The 20,593-nt window shown below is 38.8% G+C and overlaps 2 protein-coding genes across 2 annotated transcripts in view; one reads left to right on the plus strand and one right to left on the minus strand.

The window, feature by feature from the left end:
* Window positions 1–20,593, plus strand: part of FAM171A1 (family with sequence similarity 171 member A1) — an 87,499-nt gene that overhangs the window by 53,974 nt on the left and 12,932 nt on the right. The window contains exons 4-6 of the mRNA XM_054646546.2: window positions 2,688–2,780; window positions 7,751–7,909; window positions 12,647–12,823. Of these exons, the coding sequence (XP_054502521.2) occupies window positions 2,688–2,780; window positions 7,751–7,909; window positions 12,647–12,823 (429 nt within the window). The remainder of the gene's footprint in view (window positions 1–2,687; window positions 2,781–7,750; window positions 7,910–12,646; window positions 12,824–20,593) is intronic.
* LOC143693425 (uncharacterized) overlaps window positions 12,819–20,593 on the minus strand; it is a 31,169-nt gene continuing 23,394 nt past the window's right edge. The window contains exon 3 of the transcript XR_013181097.1: window positions 12,819–13,868. The gene's annotated coding sequence lies outside the window, so the exon portion shown is untranslated. The remainder of the gene's footprint in view (window positions 13,869–20,593) is intronic.

Genomic DNA, 20,593 nt, shown 5'->3' on the forward strand with positions numbered 1-20,593 from the left:
CCCAGTTAAAGCAAGTGATGCACAATACAATTGCCCAGCCCATCCCTGAGCAGCAGTTGACCCCTGCCAGACAACTCTCCCCAGTTTATATACTGGCCATGACATTCTATGGTATGAAATTTCCCTTTGGTTAGTCTGGGTCAACTGTCCTGGCTGTGCTCCCTCCCAGCTTCTTCTGAAGCTTCTCACTGACAATGTATGGAAAACTGCAAAGTCCTTGACTGAGGATCACCCCCTTGACTGAGGGTGAGCACTGCTCAGCAGCACCCACACCATCAGTGTGTTATTGACATTATTGTCATCCTGAATCCAAAACACTGCCCTGTACCAGCAGCAGGGAAAAAACCAGCCACATCCTGGCTGAAACCAGGACAGTCAGTCATAGAAAACTGTGGTATTCGCTATGGTGAAACACAGTTTTAGGAGCAGAGGATGATGGTTACGGTATTTCTGGGAGAGGAGAGCTCATCTGGAATTGTTTACCTGTAAAATAAGGTTAAAAACTGGGAAAGCAGAGTACTGTATTTCAGGACTTGTCCTTGGCATAGCCATTCAGGGAAATGTGTGTCCAGCTCTGGATCCATGCTTCAAGAAGAATGTTTAAAACTGTGGACTTTTATCAGGGGTGATTAAAAGATTGGAAAATGCAGTTTACAGGGAAAGACTTGGAAGTGCTTAATTTATTTTGTTCATTAGCAAGAAAGTTCATGGGGTAATTTGATCATAGTCCATCAATACCCTCATAGAGAACAGGAAACGGGTAAGAGAGAATTCTTCTGTCTAGCAGGCCTGTATAAAAAGAAGATCAAATGGCTGGAAATCGAACCTCTATAAATTTTGATGGGTAAAGAGGCACATTGTTTAACTGCCCTCATAATTATTTATTAGAACATTGATGCTGTGGTGTGTTCTTCACACTGGACACTGTAAAATAAAACTGGAGTTTTTCTACAACATGTTTTCAAGTTTTGGTACAGCTATTGAATCTGCAGCAATAATTAATTCAGGGAAGGCTGTAGTTATACAGGAATAAGGCTGGATCATCACTGTCATCCTTCTGGCCTTAAAAGCTGTGTCTTTCTGTCATTGTCATGCTGAGAAAGGATTGTGCAGAAAGCCCAAGGGAAGTTTAGAGGTTATATATTCGTTATAGTCTGGCACATATGGAAGAAGATGTTGGCATGGTGGATTGTATTGAGCTCCCCAGGGTGTCTAAATTATATTAGCTTTCTTCATACAAATTAAGTTATTGGAGTAAAGACAAATTTTGTAATTGTGTGGCCTTAGTGCTACTTGCACTAGGCTTTCTTACTTATGTTGCCTAATGTGTAGATCTGTTTCACATTTGGGCATTGGAAAGAAAATGCCCAGCTGTACTTGCAATAACATTATATGTATTTTTTTTCTATTTTTATGTTTATATATATCATTAAGACCATCTTTTAGATGGTAGTTATTTTCAGGGTGTTTCTTGTAGTTTTTTCTCCTTTTTCCCATAATTCTCCCAAACACTAACATTTCTGATCTTTAAAAGGAGAATATATTTCTTAAAGCAGAAATAGTGTACTCTTCCTATTGGCAGCTAACATCTATATGGTCTCTTGGATTAATTAATGTGTATTCATTTAGAGGAAATTCATAAAATTCCAGAAAATCAGAAGTGTTTGTGTTGTTCTTCTGTTGACTGTTTCTGAGAATGCCTTCCTCAGCTTGCATTTACTTCAGACTAGGATGAGTACTCTCCAGGTATGGGATGCTGCCCAGTTATTACTAGTTATTACTAGTAACAAGTTATTACCAAAAATAACTAGTCTGCATTAGCCTTCTCTTCTTCCATCTTTGAAAGCCACATGTGGACTGCAGGCAGTCGTGCTCCTTACTGTTTCCATAGCTGCAGGAGGCAGGTGGGCTCTGTGGTTAATTCCTTCCATATTTTGGGTCTTCTGGGTCTGAAGAACTTGGCATGAAATGATATCCTGTTTTTCACTCTGCAAACATGTGTGTGCATACTGACACAGCCCCCTGCAAGGAGTGTCAGTACCCGGTGGGAAGGGACGTCCTTGCAGGTAGACTTCTTGCAGCAAATACCATTTATCTGTCCCCTTTCACACCACTGGTAGGATGACAGCATTTCTGCTATAAATAGCACTTCCCTGGTGTAGGTGGTGACTCAGTACATGCTGCATTTTAAAGCAAATTGTTCTGACTTAATCATCGTACTTTGCCTTTCTGTATAACTTACGTAAGCATCTCAAAGTACTTTAAACTTAAATTTCATTAAAATATTCCTGAGGTAAGAACTATAGCTGTTGCACATAAAAATAAATCAGCCAGACTGAGTTAGCATTTCAGTTCTCTTTATGTATTTCTTGTCTTTCTGTGGAGCTGGGAATTGCTTCATGTAAGGCATGAAATCCTGCTTTACACTGCACTCTCCAGTGCTTTGAGCTACCATGTGTGACGTGCAGGAGTCAAAGCATAGAACATTTTGTTTAGTTCAGTAGTTACTCTGGCAATTTAACTGTTTGGTTCAGAAAATGCATGTGGTTTCTGTCATGTATACAATATGATTTTAATAGTTTGGGTGGCCTGCTTTTGGAAAAACGTGAAGAAAGTAAGCGCTGTTGTTATTGGATTATGTTATAAGAATTTAAATATGTGCTACTTAAACCACTTCTCTCCCACAGTGTTCTCTTCACTGAGCCTTGGCCTTCTTCCTGAACGCTCAGCTACTCTGATGGTCTATGATGATGTAGTCCAGATAGTCTCAGGATTTCAAGGTATGCTGGCTTTGGGAAGTCAGAATTGAAATTTGAGGGACACTAAAGAAAAAGTCTGACAGCCCAGTGCTTTCTGAACTCTGTCCTGTGAGTGACAGTGGTATTCTGTGGGGAGTTCTGAGTTCCCTGAGGAATGCTTCTCTGGGGGATTGTTTTACCAAATTAATAGCTGAATTCATCCCTGACTGCTGTGACTAGGGAATTCAAGTTACACGGTAATAAATGAGTTTGGACTTTATTGTGCCATTTGAGAGCTAGAGATTAAATTTCTTATACTATCTGTGGGATGTTTTTTCATCTAGCCTCATTTAACCATCCTTGAAGGAGACATTTTCTGGTGTTCTTAATGGCTAAGATTTCTCTCTGGGTTTTTTTTTTTTCTTGCTTCCTAGTGCGAATGACTTAGATGTTTAGGGCATAGAAAAACTGAAAATTTCTTGTATCTGCATTGTTGTATACCCTGTATAAACTTGCTTTTCCTGGGGACTCCTTATCAGACTGCCTGCAAACCCAAGTCCTACACATTGAAACCCACTGTCTTAGAAAAATAAAGTTTAAATAACCTTTTTGTGAGGCCAAACACAGATGTTAAAGTTACTGTAGTATCAGTTAGAGGAACAGTGTTTTCTGAACTGCCCAGCGAAGAATAAAATGTTCATTTGACTTAAGGGTCTGACATAAATTAGTCCAACTGATGTGCTGGCTGAGATAAGTGTTAATAAAAGAACAGGGGATTTTAAAGATACTTTGAACCAGAGCACAGGCATATCCTTCCTGTGGGCACTCATTGTGCATAAATGGTGTCTTACTCACAATAAGTCTTATGCTTGCCATCATTTTAAACTCTACTGTATAGTTAATAAACAAGGAAATAGTGCTCTCAATAGTATTCCAAGATAACCTTGTTTTATCTGAGAGAATATAATACAATTATGCCTTCCTGACATATTTTTTAGTTAGAAGCCATCCGACACAATAGGCTTTTCATTAGTGATAGCACTAGATATGGCTGGAGCTGAAAATGCATTAAACAAATTAGGTAGCTGATGGAATGCTCAGAAGGAGCTGGAGAGAGCTGCTGTACATATATTCTGCAGTTTGAGAGCTAGACATTGTCTAATGGGGTGAATTAGATGGATGGTGAACTGTGTTAAAACACAAGGGATTCCATTAGGCAAGACATGAAACATTGTTTACCAACAGTATTCCATTATCAGGCTGTATTAAATACTCTTATTCTTATGCAAATGTGCTAATATTATGCAATTAACTGAAAAAAACCCAGCATTTTCATGTTCACAACTTCCTTCAAAAAAACAGGGGATGCTAAAGGACTAGAGGGACATTCAACAACTGAGTGAGGCTCATAAATATTTTCAAGATAATCTTCTTTTCCTTCAGTGAATTGATCCAATGTGTGAATTAGAATAATTTAACTGCTTCTTCTGGGATAGCAGAAAAAAAAAAAAGATAAAGGAAGAAAGGGGTACCTGGAGTATGCTAAGGATTGGGATTCGAACTTGCAGTCTTGCCCAGTAAAATCTATTTTATGGGTCCAGTCCTCATTTCTTTTCTTGGGACTTCTCTTGTGATGAAGCCTAAAAGAAAGACAGCCTAGACATTGTTCCTGTATTTGAATGGAGCCTCTCTAGTCTCCATCCAAAATCCTTGTGACCTAGTTTTTCTCTGTTCTTTCTCTAATTTACTTCCCAGTAACCTTACACTGTTTCAAAAGAGCTGATCAGGAGTTACCTTAGTGCAAAAATGAGAGCAAACCAGAACTCATTAAACCAGGAACAGAGTGGGAACAGTGGTGTTTGAAGCACCAGTCAAAGGGAAAGAAAGGCCTGTCTTGGTACACTAAGTTACCAATTGCATTTGAATAATTAATCAAGCAAGCGATGTATTATGCAGTTGAGAAGTTTGTCTGAGTTGATGCAGGCAGCTTCATTTTCAGGATGGCATTACAATCCACTGTCAGTAATTGTGAGGGATGGGGCTTGCCAGCCACTGGGTCAGTGCAGTTATTTAATGCCAGCACAGTGATGGCTGAATTTCAGTGTGTAGTGAATGGAAGCTGTATGGGGACTCTGTCTGTCTCTGACCCATGAGCAATCAGAGCATGAACTGGTGCGACTTCAGATGTTACTGCACAGAGATTAAACCTCAAATGCTGCTGTGGGGCCACATGTCACATATGCAGTGTGACGAGAGGAGCCTTACAGGGACTCCTTGAGGTTACTTCCTCAGGAGTGTACTGGCAAACTGGAGGTGACAGCATTTAAATCTGGCTGATGTGTTGACAAAAGGCTGTTTGAAGAAGGTAATATCAGTGCTCAGCAGTCTTTACCTCATGGCACACATCATGTTGGAAGAGCTCGCATGCACATTTTACGCTCGAATGTGCTTGGGTTTTGTAAGTAAAAACTGGATTTTATAAGTAAAAAATAGGTATCTTCAGTAATAGAAGCAATACTAATAACCCACTCCCACTGATAGGTGATGACTTGTTGAAAAATTTTCTTAAGAGTCTGGTCAACACAAGTTCCTACCACTTCCAGTTCCCTTAAATGAATCTGTACCCAGACATATGCCCCAAAATCCACTATGGCCTCTGTTAAAGTAGAGCATTGGATTATCTTCCAGCAAGGAGGTGACAGAAGGTCAGAGGGAAGCAGCCTAGGTAGCTGCTTCCTCACAAGCCTTCCTCTGGAAGCTCTCAGTCTTCTGCCTCTTTGGAGTCTCTTGCCAGGTGTGGGAGACCCAACTGAGGAATTGAGGGGAAAGTCAGGGTTAGTGCCAGGTTTTTGCTGAACATCAGTATGCAGGAATTAGTTTTTCTAGGGTGTGAATTAACTACTCTGCACTGATTTATTAAATGTCTGTGTATGCACTGTCACAGAGGAGGCTTTTTCTTCACACTCAAACCTTATAGCTGAGTTCATTATTGTGCAGGTTTTCTGCCAGGTTTTGGGCTCAGCCATAAGAAGGCTTTGTACTGCTTGTAGGATTGAAGGAACTGAGGTTGGCTTTCTGAGTCCTCCTTATCTAGTTAAAATTTGGCAGCTCACGCCTTCTCTCAGTGCTAAAATCCATCATTTTTTTAATAGAAAACCCATAAACTACTGTATTGCAGACTCAACAATAGTTACTTGGTTTCTAATTTTTGCTTAGTTTGTATCTTTAGAAACAAAACACCAGTTCTTGGCAGCTTGGATAATGCATCTTAACCAGAGATTTTACATTGAACTATTGGTGATAATCCTAAGGCCAGTTTCTTTGTTGTGGTTTTTTTTTTCCCTGTTTTTTACTGTGGAAATGTATACCCATGGGCTGCAGGAGCCCACTCAGCAGTGCAGTCAGAGGGTTCCAAAGTGCCTGAGCACATCAGTCCCTGAGGCACAGCAAACTGCTACTTGCACAGCCCACAGGAGATAAATCCTGCCTGAGTTTGTTGCATTCAATTTAGTTAATCTTTTATATAGTTTTCCATTTATGCTTAGAAATCAGATAAGGAATATTTTTTCCTATTTCACACGTGTTGTTTATTGACAATTTTAAACACTTAAGAATACTGCCAGTCTTGAGAGCCTGCTGTAAACACGAAAAGGTTCCAGAAATTAAAAAATAAAAGCAATTTCATAGCTTTTTCCTGCAGAATTACCAAAGAAATGACAGCTAAGCAGCCATCAGCTCTTTGGAGGTGCATACTTCTGTACACAGGCATTTTTCTTAGCCAATACAACATTTTGTTCTGTTGAGTTTTGTTTTCTCACAGCTAGAACTCTTGCTGGAAAATTATGCAAGAAAGATTCCAGTCTCTAGGTTAATGACACTGCCAGTTACAAAGCTTAGGAGGAATCAAGCTCATTATTCTTTCTCACAGTGAAGCTACATGTAACCTAAAAGTGCTGCCAGAGATTAATGGGGGAAAAGATGCAAAATTGTTTTGAGTTGACATCTTTGAATCACATAGTCCAATGTGAATTAAGAAGAAAACTGCTTGCCTCTTGATTTTGTGCTGTGTGGGAAGTGTTCTGTGTGTATTCAAAATGAGCTCTGGAGAATACAATAGCTTTTGATTTAAAAATTAATTTGCATGTTGTGCACACAAACTTGCAGATGGAGTCTTGCTGTGTGTTGCTAAACAGTATTAATGGTGAGTATCCTTTGAAAAAGACTATTGACTTTATAAGCTGGGATTTAAATGAGACATGAAATGCTATAGTACATGAAACAGTCTTAAATCACGTTGCAGCAAAGACCCCTCAATTAACACCTAGGGAGCTTGAAAGAAATGCTAACACTGTACAAAGCAGAGAAAAAGAGAGAAATCTTACATGCCAAGTAATCTGGTTCTATTTAGATGTATTCTTTGCATATGGGAAAATATGGAAAATCTTTTCACCCAAAGTTTTTCAAGTGATTCTTTTCATTCAGTGATTTCAGTAGTGACTGGTCTCAGTTCTAGAGTTAATTTTCATGGCCAGAGCTTTACAGAAGTTAAATAACTGAGACTACAGGTAGAACTGTCTCTTAGAAAATAATTTTGAAAAGTATAAACTACATCGATCTTGCTATTTCAGGGAAAAGAAAATTTGAACAAATATGGTGAACTGGATGCTTTCCTAAGCTTTTGCATACCCTGCCTCTGAACTTAGTTTTAGTTTCAGTTATACTAGTTAAAAGAGGCATGCAATGGAAGTGGAGGAGGAAAAACATAGCCAGAAAAGCTTCTGACAGTAGGTGCCTCCACAATTTTGCTCTGGAATACCTGTGGAGAAATAATGGCAACTGCAAAATAAATGTAAAAAGTCTGGTTTTCTATCTTTCAAAATAGCCTTCTGATGTCTCTGTTCTTCTCAAGCTACTGAAATTTATAATGAAAAAAATGTAAAATTGCTTCCATGAATATGAACACCTAAATATTCTGCCCAGCTTGGATATAAAGTCACTTTTAATATTTTTAGGTGCCCGGACTCAGCCACAAGTTCACTTTCAGAGAAGATCTGTGAAATTGCCAGAGAACACTAGCTACAGTGATTTGACAGCATATCTGACTGCAGCCAGTTCACCCTGGGAAGTGGACAGTTTCCCTTATTTGCAGGGATTAGATGGAAATGGAACAGGTAAACCACTACTTTGGTTTTGCTCTGATTTCATATTGCTCCAGGGCTTGACTTTTGATCCTATAATTTTTTCCATTCCCCATTCCAGCAAACATTCTTTCAAATTTGGGTGACACAACACTTTCAACTGCCCTACCAGTATGCTGTTGCAGTGAGCAAGAGGACAAGGTCTCCTATCCCTTAAATGGGGCCACTGAATAGCAAAGATGAAAACTCCTTGGCCTTGGGAGATCAGAGAAGTTGGTCACACCTTTAGTTCAGAGCTGAGTGTCCAAATGCACTGCATGTGCACATAAAAGATGGAAATTAATGTGAAGGAACAAGAGAGAATTTAACCTGAAGATGCAATAAAATTCTTAATCTTTTTTTTCTAAAAATAAATAAAATGCCTACATATCAAGAATTTAATACTGTGTTGTTTCAATGACTTTGTGGACACTTTTGGATGTAGCCAAAATGTGCAAATTCGTCTAGCACCAAAGAGAAAACAAGGAATATTCATAGTAGAAACACAATCACTTTAAATTCAAAGTTGTAATACATTTTTATGACTGCAACTGCCTGCTAGTCTTTTTCCACTTTTCATTCAGGCTTGTGTGAAATAATTGGTGTTTCATAGGAAAGAGAAGAATAGCAGAATAAAGAGCAGAAGCCTTCAAATTCTTAAAAGGCTGGTGTGAAAAGGAGAGTAGTTTGTTTTCTATGCCTGTAATGGGTTAGAAAGATATCAGTGGCCATGCAGTGTAACAAGAGAGATTCAGACTAGTGATTAGGAGAACTTTGCTATGGTGAGGATAGTTCAAGCTGTAGAATTACTTGTTTGAGATGTTGGACAGAGTTAGACAGTCACCTGTGAGGATGACAGAGGCATAGCTGAGCCTGCTTTGAAGCAGCCTGAATATCCCCTTGAGGTCTCTCCCTGCTGTTTCTCAGGATGCATTTACTTGTGAATTGTTGATCTAAGTGACTTTGAATGCTAGGTCATGTGTGTAAACAGTAGCTTGCTGGCTTCCCCCTTCTTCCCTTTGTACAAATCTGCACATCTCCTTTTCTATTACAACAAGAAATGTGTCTGCAACCTACTCCAGTCCTTCTGTCTGCTCCAGTGAGTACATCTTATCCTATCTCATTCTACCTCCCTGTCATTTTCCTATTCTCATCCTCAACCTGCAGTTTTATCTGATTTTTCATACTCACCCATGATCAAAACCTCTTTATCTTTTTTAAAATTAAGGAATGCATTTGATCTCCCTCATTTGTCTACTTCCTCATCTCCTTTCTTTTTATCTGTAAACCAACTGAACAAACTGCTGGCAATGTATGTGGATTCCTCTTTCCTAAATCTTTCCTAAGTACTCAGCAACCCAACTTCCCATTCTTGCATTTATTTAGTGATCACAGGTCTTGACAAGGCTTCAGATGATCCCATCTCATGGGAACTGCACACCAGGGCATTGTCTTTCTTCTGTTTTACCCCCTAGCCCCCTATAAAGCAGATTAATGCAGCCTTAGGTTTTTTAGTCCTCTGTATTCTTGCATGACATAACTTTTCTGCTTGAGCACAGGGACCCTGGATTTGATTTGTAGTTTTCAGGTAAAACTGTGTTGTAAAAGACCAAAATGACTGGCAAAAAAATGGTGTTTAAGAGACTGAGAAGAGCCTTGTTTTCTGAATACTGTGGTATTCAATGTGGTGTAAAACAGACTGCAAATACAATGTATTTTATTATGCAGTATAGTAGAAGTGAAATGTCCTCTGTCTCTAGTAGAAGCCTCTCCTGATGGTGGAAACATGAAACTTTAAAATCCTGAAGTTGGATTGACATCCTTTTCTACATCTGCAAGTGACTTGGTGAAGACTTGGCCTGGAAAACTTTTGAAAGCATAAAAAATGAGGTCAACACCTGCTGGAGATTTTAAAATATTTTTGTTCTCAAGAGAAAAAGAATATTTAAAAATTTTAGAATTCTAAAAAAACTTAGCATTGATTTGCATGGGAAATTTTGGAATTCTGCAGAACACTGTCTCTTGCCTCTCTCCCTCCTCTCCTTCCTCCCCAATTACTTCTCTGTTTTTCCACAGTTTATTTACATGTCTGTAGCATTTTGGTGAGGTTGCTCCATTTAGACCCCTCAATATTTGTCCAGAGTGGCTTTTATAGTAGTTTTAGCTAAAACCTTTTCTCTATGAGTTCAGCATTTTTCATAAAATCCCAACTGGGTGTTGAATTAGTAATACAGAGCAGTGAAAATTCATTGCATGAATCAGTATGTTGTAAACATAAAAATTTGGAGAATTTCACTGCAAGTAGTGACGAGTCTGTATGATGTTATCTTATTGTTCATATTAATCATCAGTTAGAGAGCAGGAGGTTGGTTTCACAAAATCTTGTCCTTTTAACCCAACTAAACAAAACTTCTCATCATCTGCCTCAATGGACCAAGCTGGCTGATAACCATTCTCTTCTTGCTTTTTGTGGCTGCTGGTTTCTTTATAAAGAGTCATGTCTGAACTGACAGTGAATTTTATCTTATTCTTTTTAAAGCTCTTTACAGGTCACCACACGTCAAAAATGACAAGAAACAAATGAATGCTGACATTTATCGAAGTCCATTCCCATTTAATCTCTGTGTGTGCTTATCAGTTCTATAGCATGCAAGAGTTTCATAGGCATTGATTTTAATTTCCCTTCACAACACAACAGAGAAACATTTTATCTTTTAAATGAACATTAACATACTGTACAAGGTGGCAAATGGGAAAATTATTTCTGCTTGCTAGAGGTCAGTGAAATTCAGAAATTTCTTCATCTTCTAATATAAATTGTTCAGTCCAGTGCTCAGCAAAGTATTAATGCATCTTAATTAAAAATCGTGTTTCGCCATCTGAATGCTTTTTCTGGGACCGAAAGGTAATTTTTACAGATATATGCTATATCAAGATAGTAATAAAAGAAAATTTCAAAACTTTCAATATCTAAAAAGATGCATACTATAAAACATTATTTAATCCTTTATATGAATCTAAAATCCGAAGTTATACAATTTTTCATTTGGAATTTGTATACACAAGAATGTCATCAGGACACAGTACTTGGCAAGAGGAAATTCTCTGATACCAGCCTGAGAATTTTAGTGGCCTATCCTGGGGTCAGGCATCAATCTGACAGAAGTTATAGGTGCATGGCAGAGGCAGTGTAGTGAATGATCAGGAATAAAGAAACAACTTTTCCCTCACCAATTCCTTCCTCTGCCTCGCTGCTTTATATTCTAAAGTGTTAAGGAGACAATATTATCATTGGACTCTGTATTTACAGATGCATGGGTAGGCTGGCAACCTTCCCCTACATCCTAGCTGAATTTTCAAAGCTTGTCTGTTCTTAATCTGCTAATTTTAATCTCTCCTACATGGCCACCTTCAGAGTACCTGTTTTCTCAATACTTTAATCCCTCTGTGAGGTCAGCATCTGCCCCTCTGTTCACAGTGAAGGCAGCATGTGTGTCACTTGCACATCAGCTCTGTCACGGTGACACCCACCTGGAAATCTGGGCGAAGTGCTTTCATTAATGAGCCACATGCAACATTACTTCTGGTTATTTTCCATTTCTTCAGTTTGGCAGTCTTGCAAAATCCAAGGAATTTAAAATTTGACAAAGTTTTGTCACCTTTTTTCCCCTTCGCTTTATCACTTCCCAACCCATTTCCAGGTGATGTCTTAATTTGGTGAGCTGTTACTCAGAGACATCAAATTTAATAAAGGCCATTCCTCAAGATTTAACCAGAGTTATGAGAAATCATAAAGGTCTCAATGCTTTCCCACCATTCCCTCAAATATACTCATCCTATTGAACACTGTTGCCAGGATACCTGAGGAGACCCAAAGGCCATGTGGTGGGTGTGAATATGCCCTCACAGCAGTGTGCAGCCTAAGGCACCAGGCATAGCCCCTTGCAAAACTGGAAGCTCCATCTCTTCCAGTTGAAGAGATGTTCCAATTTGAACTACTCTTGCTATTGCTTTGAGCTCCAGATCTCGGTTTTAAAATTCAAGAAGATTTTTTTCACCTGTGTATATATATCTGTTATATTTATCCCTGCCATTGACTCATTTGGTTAAATCATTGAAGGGTTATAGTGCATTTTAGAAGTATGTTATCATGAAGTAACATTCATTGGCATCCAGTTTAAACATAAAGAGTACATGCTAATAATCCATTTAGCATGGTTCTTTTCAGTGAAAGGCCAAAGGAAATGCAACTTGGCATTCTTAAACATGTGACTGATCATTTGTGAGATGCCACTGGTTATTTTGGTGTTTGTTAGTTCACAATATGGGCATTTGAGGTCATAATAAAGACTTGTAAAATTTATTTTTTTTGCCATGAAACTGTGTTACTCATACAGGTTTATTTAAGATTAATTAACATGAAAAAATATGTGCAAGATATTTTTACACTGTTTTTTTTTTTTGTCTTCATGCTTTTCCAAAATTAGGTGAAAAATAGACCATATACGTTTTCCTTCAATTTTGTGGCTTGAGTTGGATCTTTTTGGCAGGGGGAGGGTAGTTGGTTGGCTGGTTGGTTGGTTGGTTTAAAGTTCTTCTGGAGGGCAGGGAGGAACTTGCTGCTCCCATCCCTTGAGAATGACATTGATGCAGTACTGTGGCGTGGAAGCACACGTGTCCCTTGAGGTCTGTACCTGCTGTAGTGACAGTGTTCATTCCCTGTCTCGTTAGGAAACAGCACCAGGTACGACCTCACCCCTGTCACTGCCGTCAGCGTGCACCTCCTCAGCAGCGATGGCAGCCCCGTCCCCGTCAACGGCCCCATCTACGTAACAGTGCCTCTGCCAGCAAACAGCAACCTGAAACACAATGCACACGTTCCAGCATGGAGGTTTGACCAAAAATTTGGTAGGTAACGTCTCATTGTGGCTCCCTAGATGGCTTTTGTTTTCTATCTAAAAGAAGAGACAATTGAGTTTTACTGATCAAGTAATATATGGTATAAATGCAAATATACTTAGCATTGTGTGCCAATTTTAACCAAAAGTTTTTGTAAATGTACCATTTTTCAATTAATAAATATTTTATTTAAGAACTTGAGAGAACTGCATTTCACCCACAGACTGAGAAGAAGAGGGACATATTCACTACAGCATTGAATTGGAAGTGTGTAGAAATGGAAACTTGCCTTATCTTTGCCAGCAGCCAGCTGTCTGACCTTGGGTCCCCCTCTTGGCTCAGGCTCTGTTTCCTGCCTGCCAGATAGGAAATATAGTACTGACTTCATTTGTAAATCACTTTGAGATTTTCTAATACTGTCAGGAAAATACATGTAAATTATTTAAATGAATTTTTAAAAAGAAAAACTAATGAAATATTTTGAAAGGACAGAAAACTAATTAATAAAATTTTTACAATGCACTCAAGCTTTTCGTATTACAGAATAGTGTTTGCCATTGTGAACAGGGGTTTTCCCAGAAATACATGTTTTAAGCTCTTTTTAAAATTTATTTTCTTTATTTTGTTGCTTGCTGGTACACTGTACTGACCTTCTTTACAGCTTCAGATTTTAAAGGGCAAAGGAGTGCCTAAGTCTTGTCTTGGTGATCCCCCTTCAGTTATTGTACTGTGCCTTCTGAATTATGTAGCAGATGGTTATTAGGAAAAAGGAGAATGGAAGGTGAGAAAGGTAGATGCTGAGACAAAAAGGAGCCAGAAATATGGGTCTGTATGGACAATCAGGGGAGGTTTGTCCTGCAAGCAAATGTTTTGAGCCAGCTGATGATCACACCTAGAAGTAGAGGAACAGGAGTGAAAGCAGCATGTTGGAGGAAGGGAGGAAGAGAGAGGTGAAGGGGGAAATAATGGTTTTGTTTATTACCTTCCTCTGTTTGTTGAAAAAGAAGGATGTATTTTCAAACAGCATGCCTATGAATCTTCTGTCAGAAGTTGCCTGTATTAGAGGGTAAAGCAGTATGATTTAGAAGAGTAAATTTGAATATGATATAAAGTAGGATATTAGAAAAAGAGTGCAATGGATGTATTTGGCTTTACCCTTAACTGTGGAAATTACACTTCTCTTGTGCTGACCTGGCAATAAATTTCACTACATTTTTCCTGAAATGGAATCATTCTTATGGAAACTATTTTGTTTTCCCTTGTTAAAAAAAAAAACCAAAGCAGGGAAGATTGAGTTTACTTTCCCCATAAGAAGCAGTCCTTCCCCAGTCCTTCCTGTCAGCTGTGCTAGAGCTGCAGCCTGCCTCATTGCAAGTTACTCATTGCAGGTAAATTGTTCTGATTTTGATTATGTAGCTTTCTCATTTATGGCCAAATTTCCATGCCCCTGCAGTGAGGCCACAGAAGCTCTCTCTTAGTATGGAATATGGTTTTTAATTTTGTAAATAAAGAGCTAGTTACCCTATTGTGTGCAGTATATATATTAGTATAAAGCAATCTAAGTAGTTAATTAGTGTTGCAGGCTTGAGGCTCCCAATCTTGAGACAAGTCCAGCCTTGCTTGATTCATGACAAACTACAGGAGCACTTGTGTTATTGGGAAGAGAAGGCATGAGGACTGCTAAACAAAATGCATCTTTGTCAGGCCACTTAGCTTCACAAAGCTGTGGAGAGCAAGGTATTGAAGACGATATGCTCAGGCTCCAGCTCACACTTCAGCTGAAGTAAGCATCTTTCTGTGCAACCAAAGATGTTGAACAAAGATGCATTTTAAGCCCTGACTGCAGCGTGCCAGTTCTATTAGAATTTTGGCCACATGCCAACCAATTTAGAGTAGCTTAATTTAATAAGTAGAGCAGCCACACTGTCTTGTGCAAGCTACTTTAACACCCTAAGCTCTGTCAAACTAGCCATATGTAGCATGAACATGGTGGTATCCTGTCATTCCACATCCCTGTTGTGCTTGGACTGTGAAGGGAGATGGATGGATAATGACTGGGATGGCTCCATACTGGAGAAATCTTTAGCTGGCAGATAAGGATTGTTGTAACCCATTTGTACTGCCAGATCTGTGCCTTGTCAGGACAGGACCTCTAGCTTTATTATTCTGATTTTGTCTTTCATTTCATGGCTGCTTTTTTCAGTGCTGGTTATGTTTTGGTCTCTTCTTAATAGATTTGCAGTGGCTTAAAATTTCATGTTTTTATCTGAACAGTGAGTAAATGCCACAGACAGAAAACTGTGACTCTTTCTTACCAGGCACTTAGAGCACTTCTCTGTCGTGGATTAGCAGTACAGGGGACACTTGTTCGTGCAAGCCATTGCTTTCGTTTAGGGTCCATGTGGTTGTCATCATTACTGCATGGAATACAATTTCTGCTCTAAAAAGCAGAAGTACTCACTTTTAGAGAACATAGAGAAGTGACAGAAATACTACAGAGATATTCTAATCCTTAGTATCTCATACATTTTGCTGAGCTCATAATGAACTAATATGAACCCAGAGGCATCTGACTGGAAGTGCAGAGATTTTCGTAGTTTCCACAAAAATGAGGCATATTTGCATCTTATGGCAGCCAAAAATAACTAATGGCTTTTTAGGATGTTTACCATAAACAATCTGTATTTTCATGACCATGCTTTCTATCCTTGGGAGAGAAGCAGGAGAAGCAGCATAGTCTGCTTAAGGCTGAGAGTGGCTCCACTGACACTGATGAAACAAGCAGCCAGAAAACACAGGCTGACATCAAAACAAGACAATCTGCTGCATCTATTTCATACTGTTCCAAATGAGATTTTTCATTATGAAACAAACCTACTACCTTGTGTGCACAGCAAGCAAATTAAAGCAATAATACCATTTTGAATAGTTAATAAAATGAAGATCAGCTGTCAATGCCCTGGAGGTGTTTTAAGGGGAAGCAAATACATGTAACCTTGCTCTTGTGCTGGTCCACCACCATTTCCTGCTGCATTTCTGAGTGTTGGCAGTAATAAACACAGATTCATTGATGTTACAGAGACATTACATGCTGAAATGCAACTTAATCCCTCCATGCTGTGGACATGCCCACATCTTGTGTTTCACACTACGGTGGGACAGTGGTTTTATTTCATGGTATGCGCTTAAAAGCTTTGGACATAGAGACAGGGATTCTCATTTCTATAATCAAGAGTGCTCAGTGGGGTTTTCTGGGGTTTGGAGTTTTTTTCCCCTAACAAGTGCTGTGTTGGATTTCTCAAAATCTGAGGGGGCTGAAAAAATAATTTTGTCTTTATCCATAAACAGATGGTTGGGATCATGACTTCTTCTGTGTATATTTGCCTCGATGTCAGTAGGATTTACAGCAGTATAATTAATCTCTCTATTTTTGGACACCAAATTTGTGTTCAAAACTTCTCTCTAGCCTTGTCCTCTTAAGTCAGAAATACCACAGATCCCAGCAGAAATGAAACTTTCTGCCTCCTGTGTCATCTCCAGCTCCCACCAGCTGGACTGAATAACACAGCACTTGCCCAGCTGTATTCTCCTCAGCCCCCATTTAAATGGTTTATGTTTTATGTTAAGGTGTCTGGTTTTCATTGGATTCAGGGAGCAAAACTGTTAAGTCCAGCATTCTCCATTTTAAGTCCTCTGTTTCATTCCATGTGGCATGACAGCATTATGTTGCACCTAGACCCCTAGATCCACATCTGGAGCTGTATGAAGGACTTCAAAATTCTACCAAATATTCCAGCATGCATAATATGAAAATGAGATTTGTTAATATGATGCAGCTGCTACTTAATTATTCCCATCCAATAATAGGAGAATATTTTCAACACTGTTTTCAGTTGTGTGGCAAAGGACTCTGGACTCAGTAGTGGAAGGGTTAATCCTTAGTCCTTTTGTTCATCCTCCTTAAAATATGTTATTTCTTGTGCACTACATGTAAATGAAGTTCAGAATACAGTGTCTCTGTTCTTCCTTCTCCCCAAACACTTGTTGTACATCTTGGACACGACCCTGTTGTCTTTCAATGACTGCCTTCTTTGCAGAGGAAGATGTTTCCCCAGTGCCTGAAATTTCCACCATGTGTTCATGAAAAGTGATGGCAGAATATGGAGAAAAGTATCTTGGGGAACTCTCTGTAACTTCATAAAAAACAATGCTTTACGTACTCCCCTCTTCTTGGTTGCTGCTTTCTGACTGCATTGAATGCCATCATAGATTTCTAAATGCATTAAAAAGTCTGGTACTTGTTTTTTCTGGGTAACGTTCTGCTGTCAGTGGTAAAATTTCTATTGATTTTTGTAGAACCAGAATTTCCAGATGTTCCTTCCTCAGCAAAATCAACAGAATGTTTTCTGTGCTCAAAAGAAGTCATGAGGATATACTTATGTGTAAGCAGTATTGATGTCTACTTAAACTTGACTACAATTTCACAGAGGTGAACTCATGCTTGTTTTTTGTTCATAGTGTTTATAGGGAGAGAGCGACAGCTACTGTCAGGCAGAACATGTAAGCAGATTATTGTACATCTACTGGTCCAGTTCACTGTGCATTGTTTGCAAATAAGATGATTTATTAAAATCTTGGATTTAAGCTTCCCATGTGGTAGCAGCAATAATCCACCCAAAGAAAATATTGTCTTTTAGTTTAAAAATAAAACATTTCTTTTTGTTGTGAATTTGATCAATTTCTGACTGCCACCATATTCATAACCCATATTCATAATAATTCAACAGAAACTTTTGCAGCCTGTCACTTGATCTGACACTGGGTGTGAGTTTGTGCCTCTGACCTTGGAGAGATGATCTGCATTTGGAGTTCATGCAGCTGCACACATGGCCTGGGACTTCACACACTTCTCCATGAGTTGTAGTGGGTTTTCTGTGCATGAGAAATGGACATGCTCAGGAAATCACATTCTCACCCCCAAAGGTTTGAGCTTAGTATAATCAGATCCAGAACACGTGGTTCTAGACCAGATTCAGTGGTGATATGGAGATTAGTTTGCAAAGGTGAAAATCACAGAAGTTAAAGGTTAAGCTATTTCTGTAGTTTAAAAATTCCTTGACTATTTGATTTTGACTTCCTTTTTAATCCCAACTGGAAAGCTTAAATTATTCTTAAAGACTGAATACACTAAAGAATACAGGTTCTTGACTAACTGCTCTCAAAGATTTTCATATTTTGTATGTTGCCATAGAAATGGCAGCTACCAAACCCAGCTTTTTACCATGTACAGTGTCGACATAATAGGTGCAGATACCATTTCAGAGTATCAGACAGACCTCAGCATTGAAAGGAAAAGAAGCTCTTCCTCTGATGCTTCACAATGTAGCTCACTGAGGTTTGTTCTCACTCTCATGATTCCTCTGGAGAGAATCATAGGAGACAGTTGTGCTTATTTATTAGTGTCTCTTTTCAGAATGGATGTTGTGGATTACATCTATGAAAGGCATTAATGGATTGTTTAATACTCTGCCCACCTTGTACACCCTTTGAGCTGCATTTACAGCAAAGCAGATGAGGTATGGCAGGAAGGTGATGCTTAAGGGAACATTGAAGGAATCACATTGGTGCCAAAGTACAGTGATCTTTGTGCAAGTAATCTACTAATATGTAGGCAAGGAAATAAAACTGGAAACAGATCCCTGGCTTCTGGGAGCAGGTTTTAATAATGTAGTGTCATGCAGACAGCCCTATAGCTCCACCTATAGAAGCCATGGCAGGAGAAGGTGGGAAGAGGCAGGCATCAAAGCTTCTGAAATGGAGAAAACACCTTTGTGCTTATGCAACTGCCTCAGTTGAAGACCTGGATTCCCTTGATGGGAATCCAGGCAGGAGTGGGTAGTGCTGGGATGGGGCTGGAGGGGCTGAGGACCTGGGAACCCCTCCCTCTGCAGCCTTGCAATGTTAGATCAAATCCCAGTGTGCCTCTGCTTCCACTTCCAGTTTGAAAAATAGAAACTGAATGAGAGTGTGATGTGAGGCTGAAGGAAGGAAAAGGCATGCAGTGTTTTGTGCATGTGCATTTATTTATTACATGTTCTAATAATTTTGGCAGTAACTGACTGAATATGATTAATAACGTGGTAAAGCAAATTCTAAAGGCAGTATCTTTCATGTATACCAGTAACTAGGGATGGTGGTCCAACAGGCATAACTAAGCTTTTCCTTTTGAAATACAATTATTAACCAGTAATTATGGATGGAAGTCATTTCTTTAATAAGTAATTTCTGTTCTGGCATTCTGGAAGGAAATACTCTGAGGGGACCAAAGCAATGTGAGCAGTTCTGTGTACAATGTGCCCTGCCTTCTGCCCAGATATAATTAAGATTATTAAATAGTGAAAACTGGTGTGTTCTTTTGTTAAACACTTGACAGGTGATTTGAGGGGAAAAATGAGAAGAAATGGAAAAACCCACAGAGCTTCTCAGGCACAAACAATAAATTGAACTCATTGATTTCCTTGCCAAAATCTTCAAGGTAGAATGGTAAAAGCATTTCCCTTTTAGTTAAAAAAATAATGGTGGTGCTGCTAGAACAGGAGCAGGATTTAGCCCTGGAAGGGTTGTGTAACAAATTCTGTAAGAGTGGAAGAATAATGAGAGTATTGGGCTCTCAGAGCAGGGACGTTTATTTTTGATGTTGCCTAGCAACCCTGAAAACAAAATTGTAATATTAACTTAAATACTATGAATTTTTAAACCCATGAGTATTGGGGGAAGGTGAGGAGGAGAGTAAGCTCCACCAATATTCAGGAAGGAATTTTCAACTTCCATTTCAGGCTTTTAGCTTTTTAGAAAATGAACAAAAGTAAAACCAAAAATCCCATCCCTCTCAAGTAAAACTTCCCCTCCTGATGCAGATTAGAGGTGATTTTCAGTCGGAAGAAGAAATCTGATAAGCAGCTTTCAACTGGTAGAATGAAAAGCTACAATTTATGTATGTCATAACATGCTTTAGGAAGTTCTTTTCACAAACTTGCCCTTGATTAACTCTTCATAATAACACTGCCATTTGCAGTGTCTAAATCAATTACTTCTAGAAGCACTTTTAGTATGTTTTGAATATCCTTTGCTGTCCTACACTGTCTGATAACAACCTGCCTCATTCCTTTTGACACATAGATCTCTGTTTAACCATGAATCTGTGCCTAAGCAGGGCAATCTTATGAGACATTGTAGACAGCACAAAAGTGATCCATGCTGAAAGAAAAGCACTTCTCATTAAGGAATATTTATTTAAAACATCTATGCTATTAAGCAGTACAGTTAAAAGTACCTTTCTTTTCTTTCCAAAGTGCTTTTTTCCAGGGAAGATCATCTTGTGACTAAAAATAAATTCATATTATATGGGATTATGTTTAATTTGGTTTCTTACTAATTAAATCCTCTTATTTGTCAAACCTCTTGGATGGAAATAATTCATGTTGTAAATCACACAGTTTTGGTTCCCTGCTTGAGTGGGATTTGATGATCCTATTGCCAGTTAAAAGAAAAAAAATGAAAAGCAAACAGTATTCGATCAATGGAAGAATTTCTACCAAAAGCTCACATGTAAAAGTAATTTATGGAAATAAACCACCATAGCTACCATATATTTAAACACAAGCAATATTTAGGCTTTATGACTGTCCTTGGGGGAAGCTGCTGGCTGCAGCACACCCATCTGACAGTCATTTAATAGAACTACTTTGGTCAGTCATAGAAAGAAAGCACAATCAGTGT

This window comes from Agelaius phoeniceus, chromosome 1 (assembly GCF_051311805.1).
Source record: "Agelaius phoeniceus isolate bAgePho1 chromosome 1, bAgePho1.hap1, whole genome shotgun sequence".
NCBI lineage: Eukaryota > Metazoa > Chordata > Aves > Passeriformes > Icteridae > Agelaius > Agelaius phoeniceus.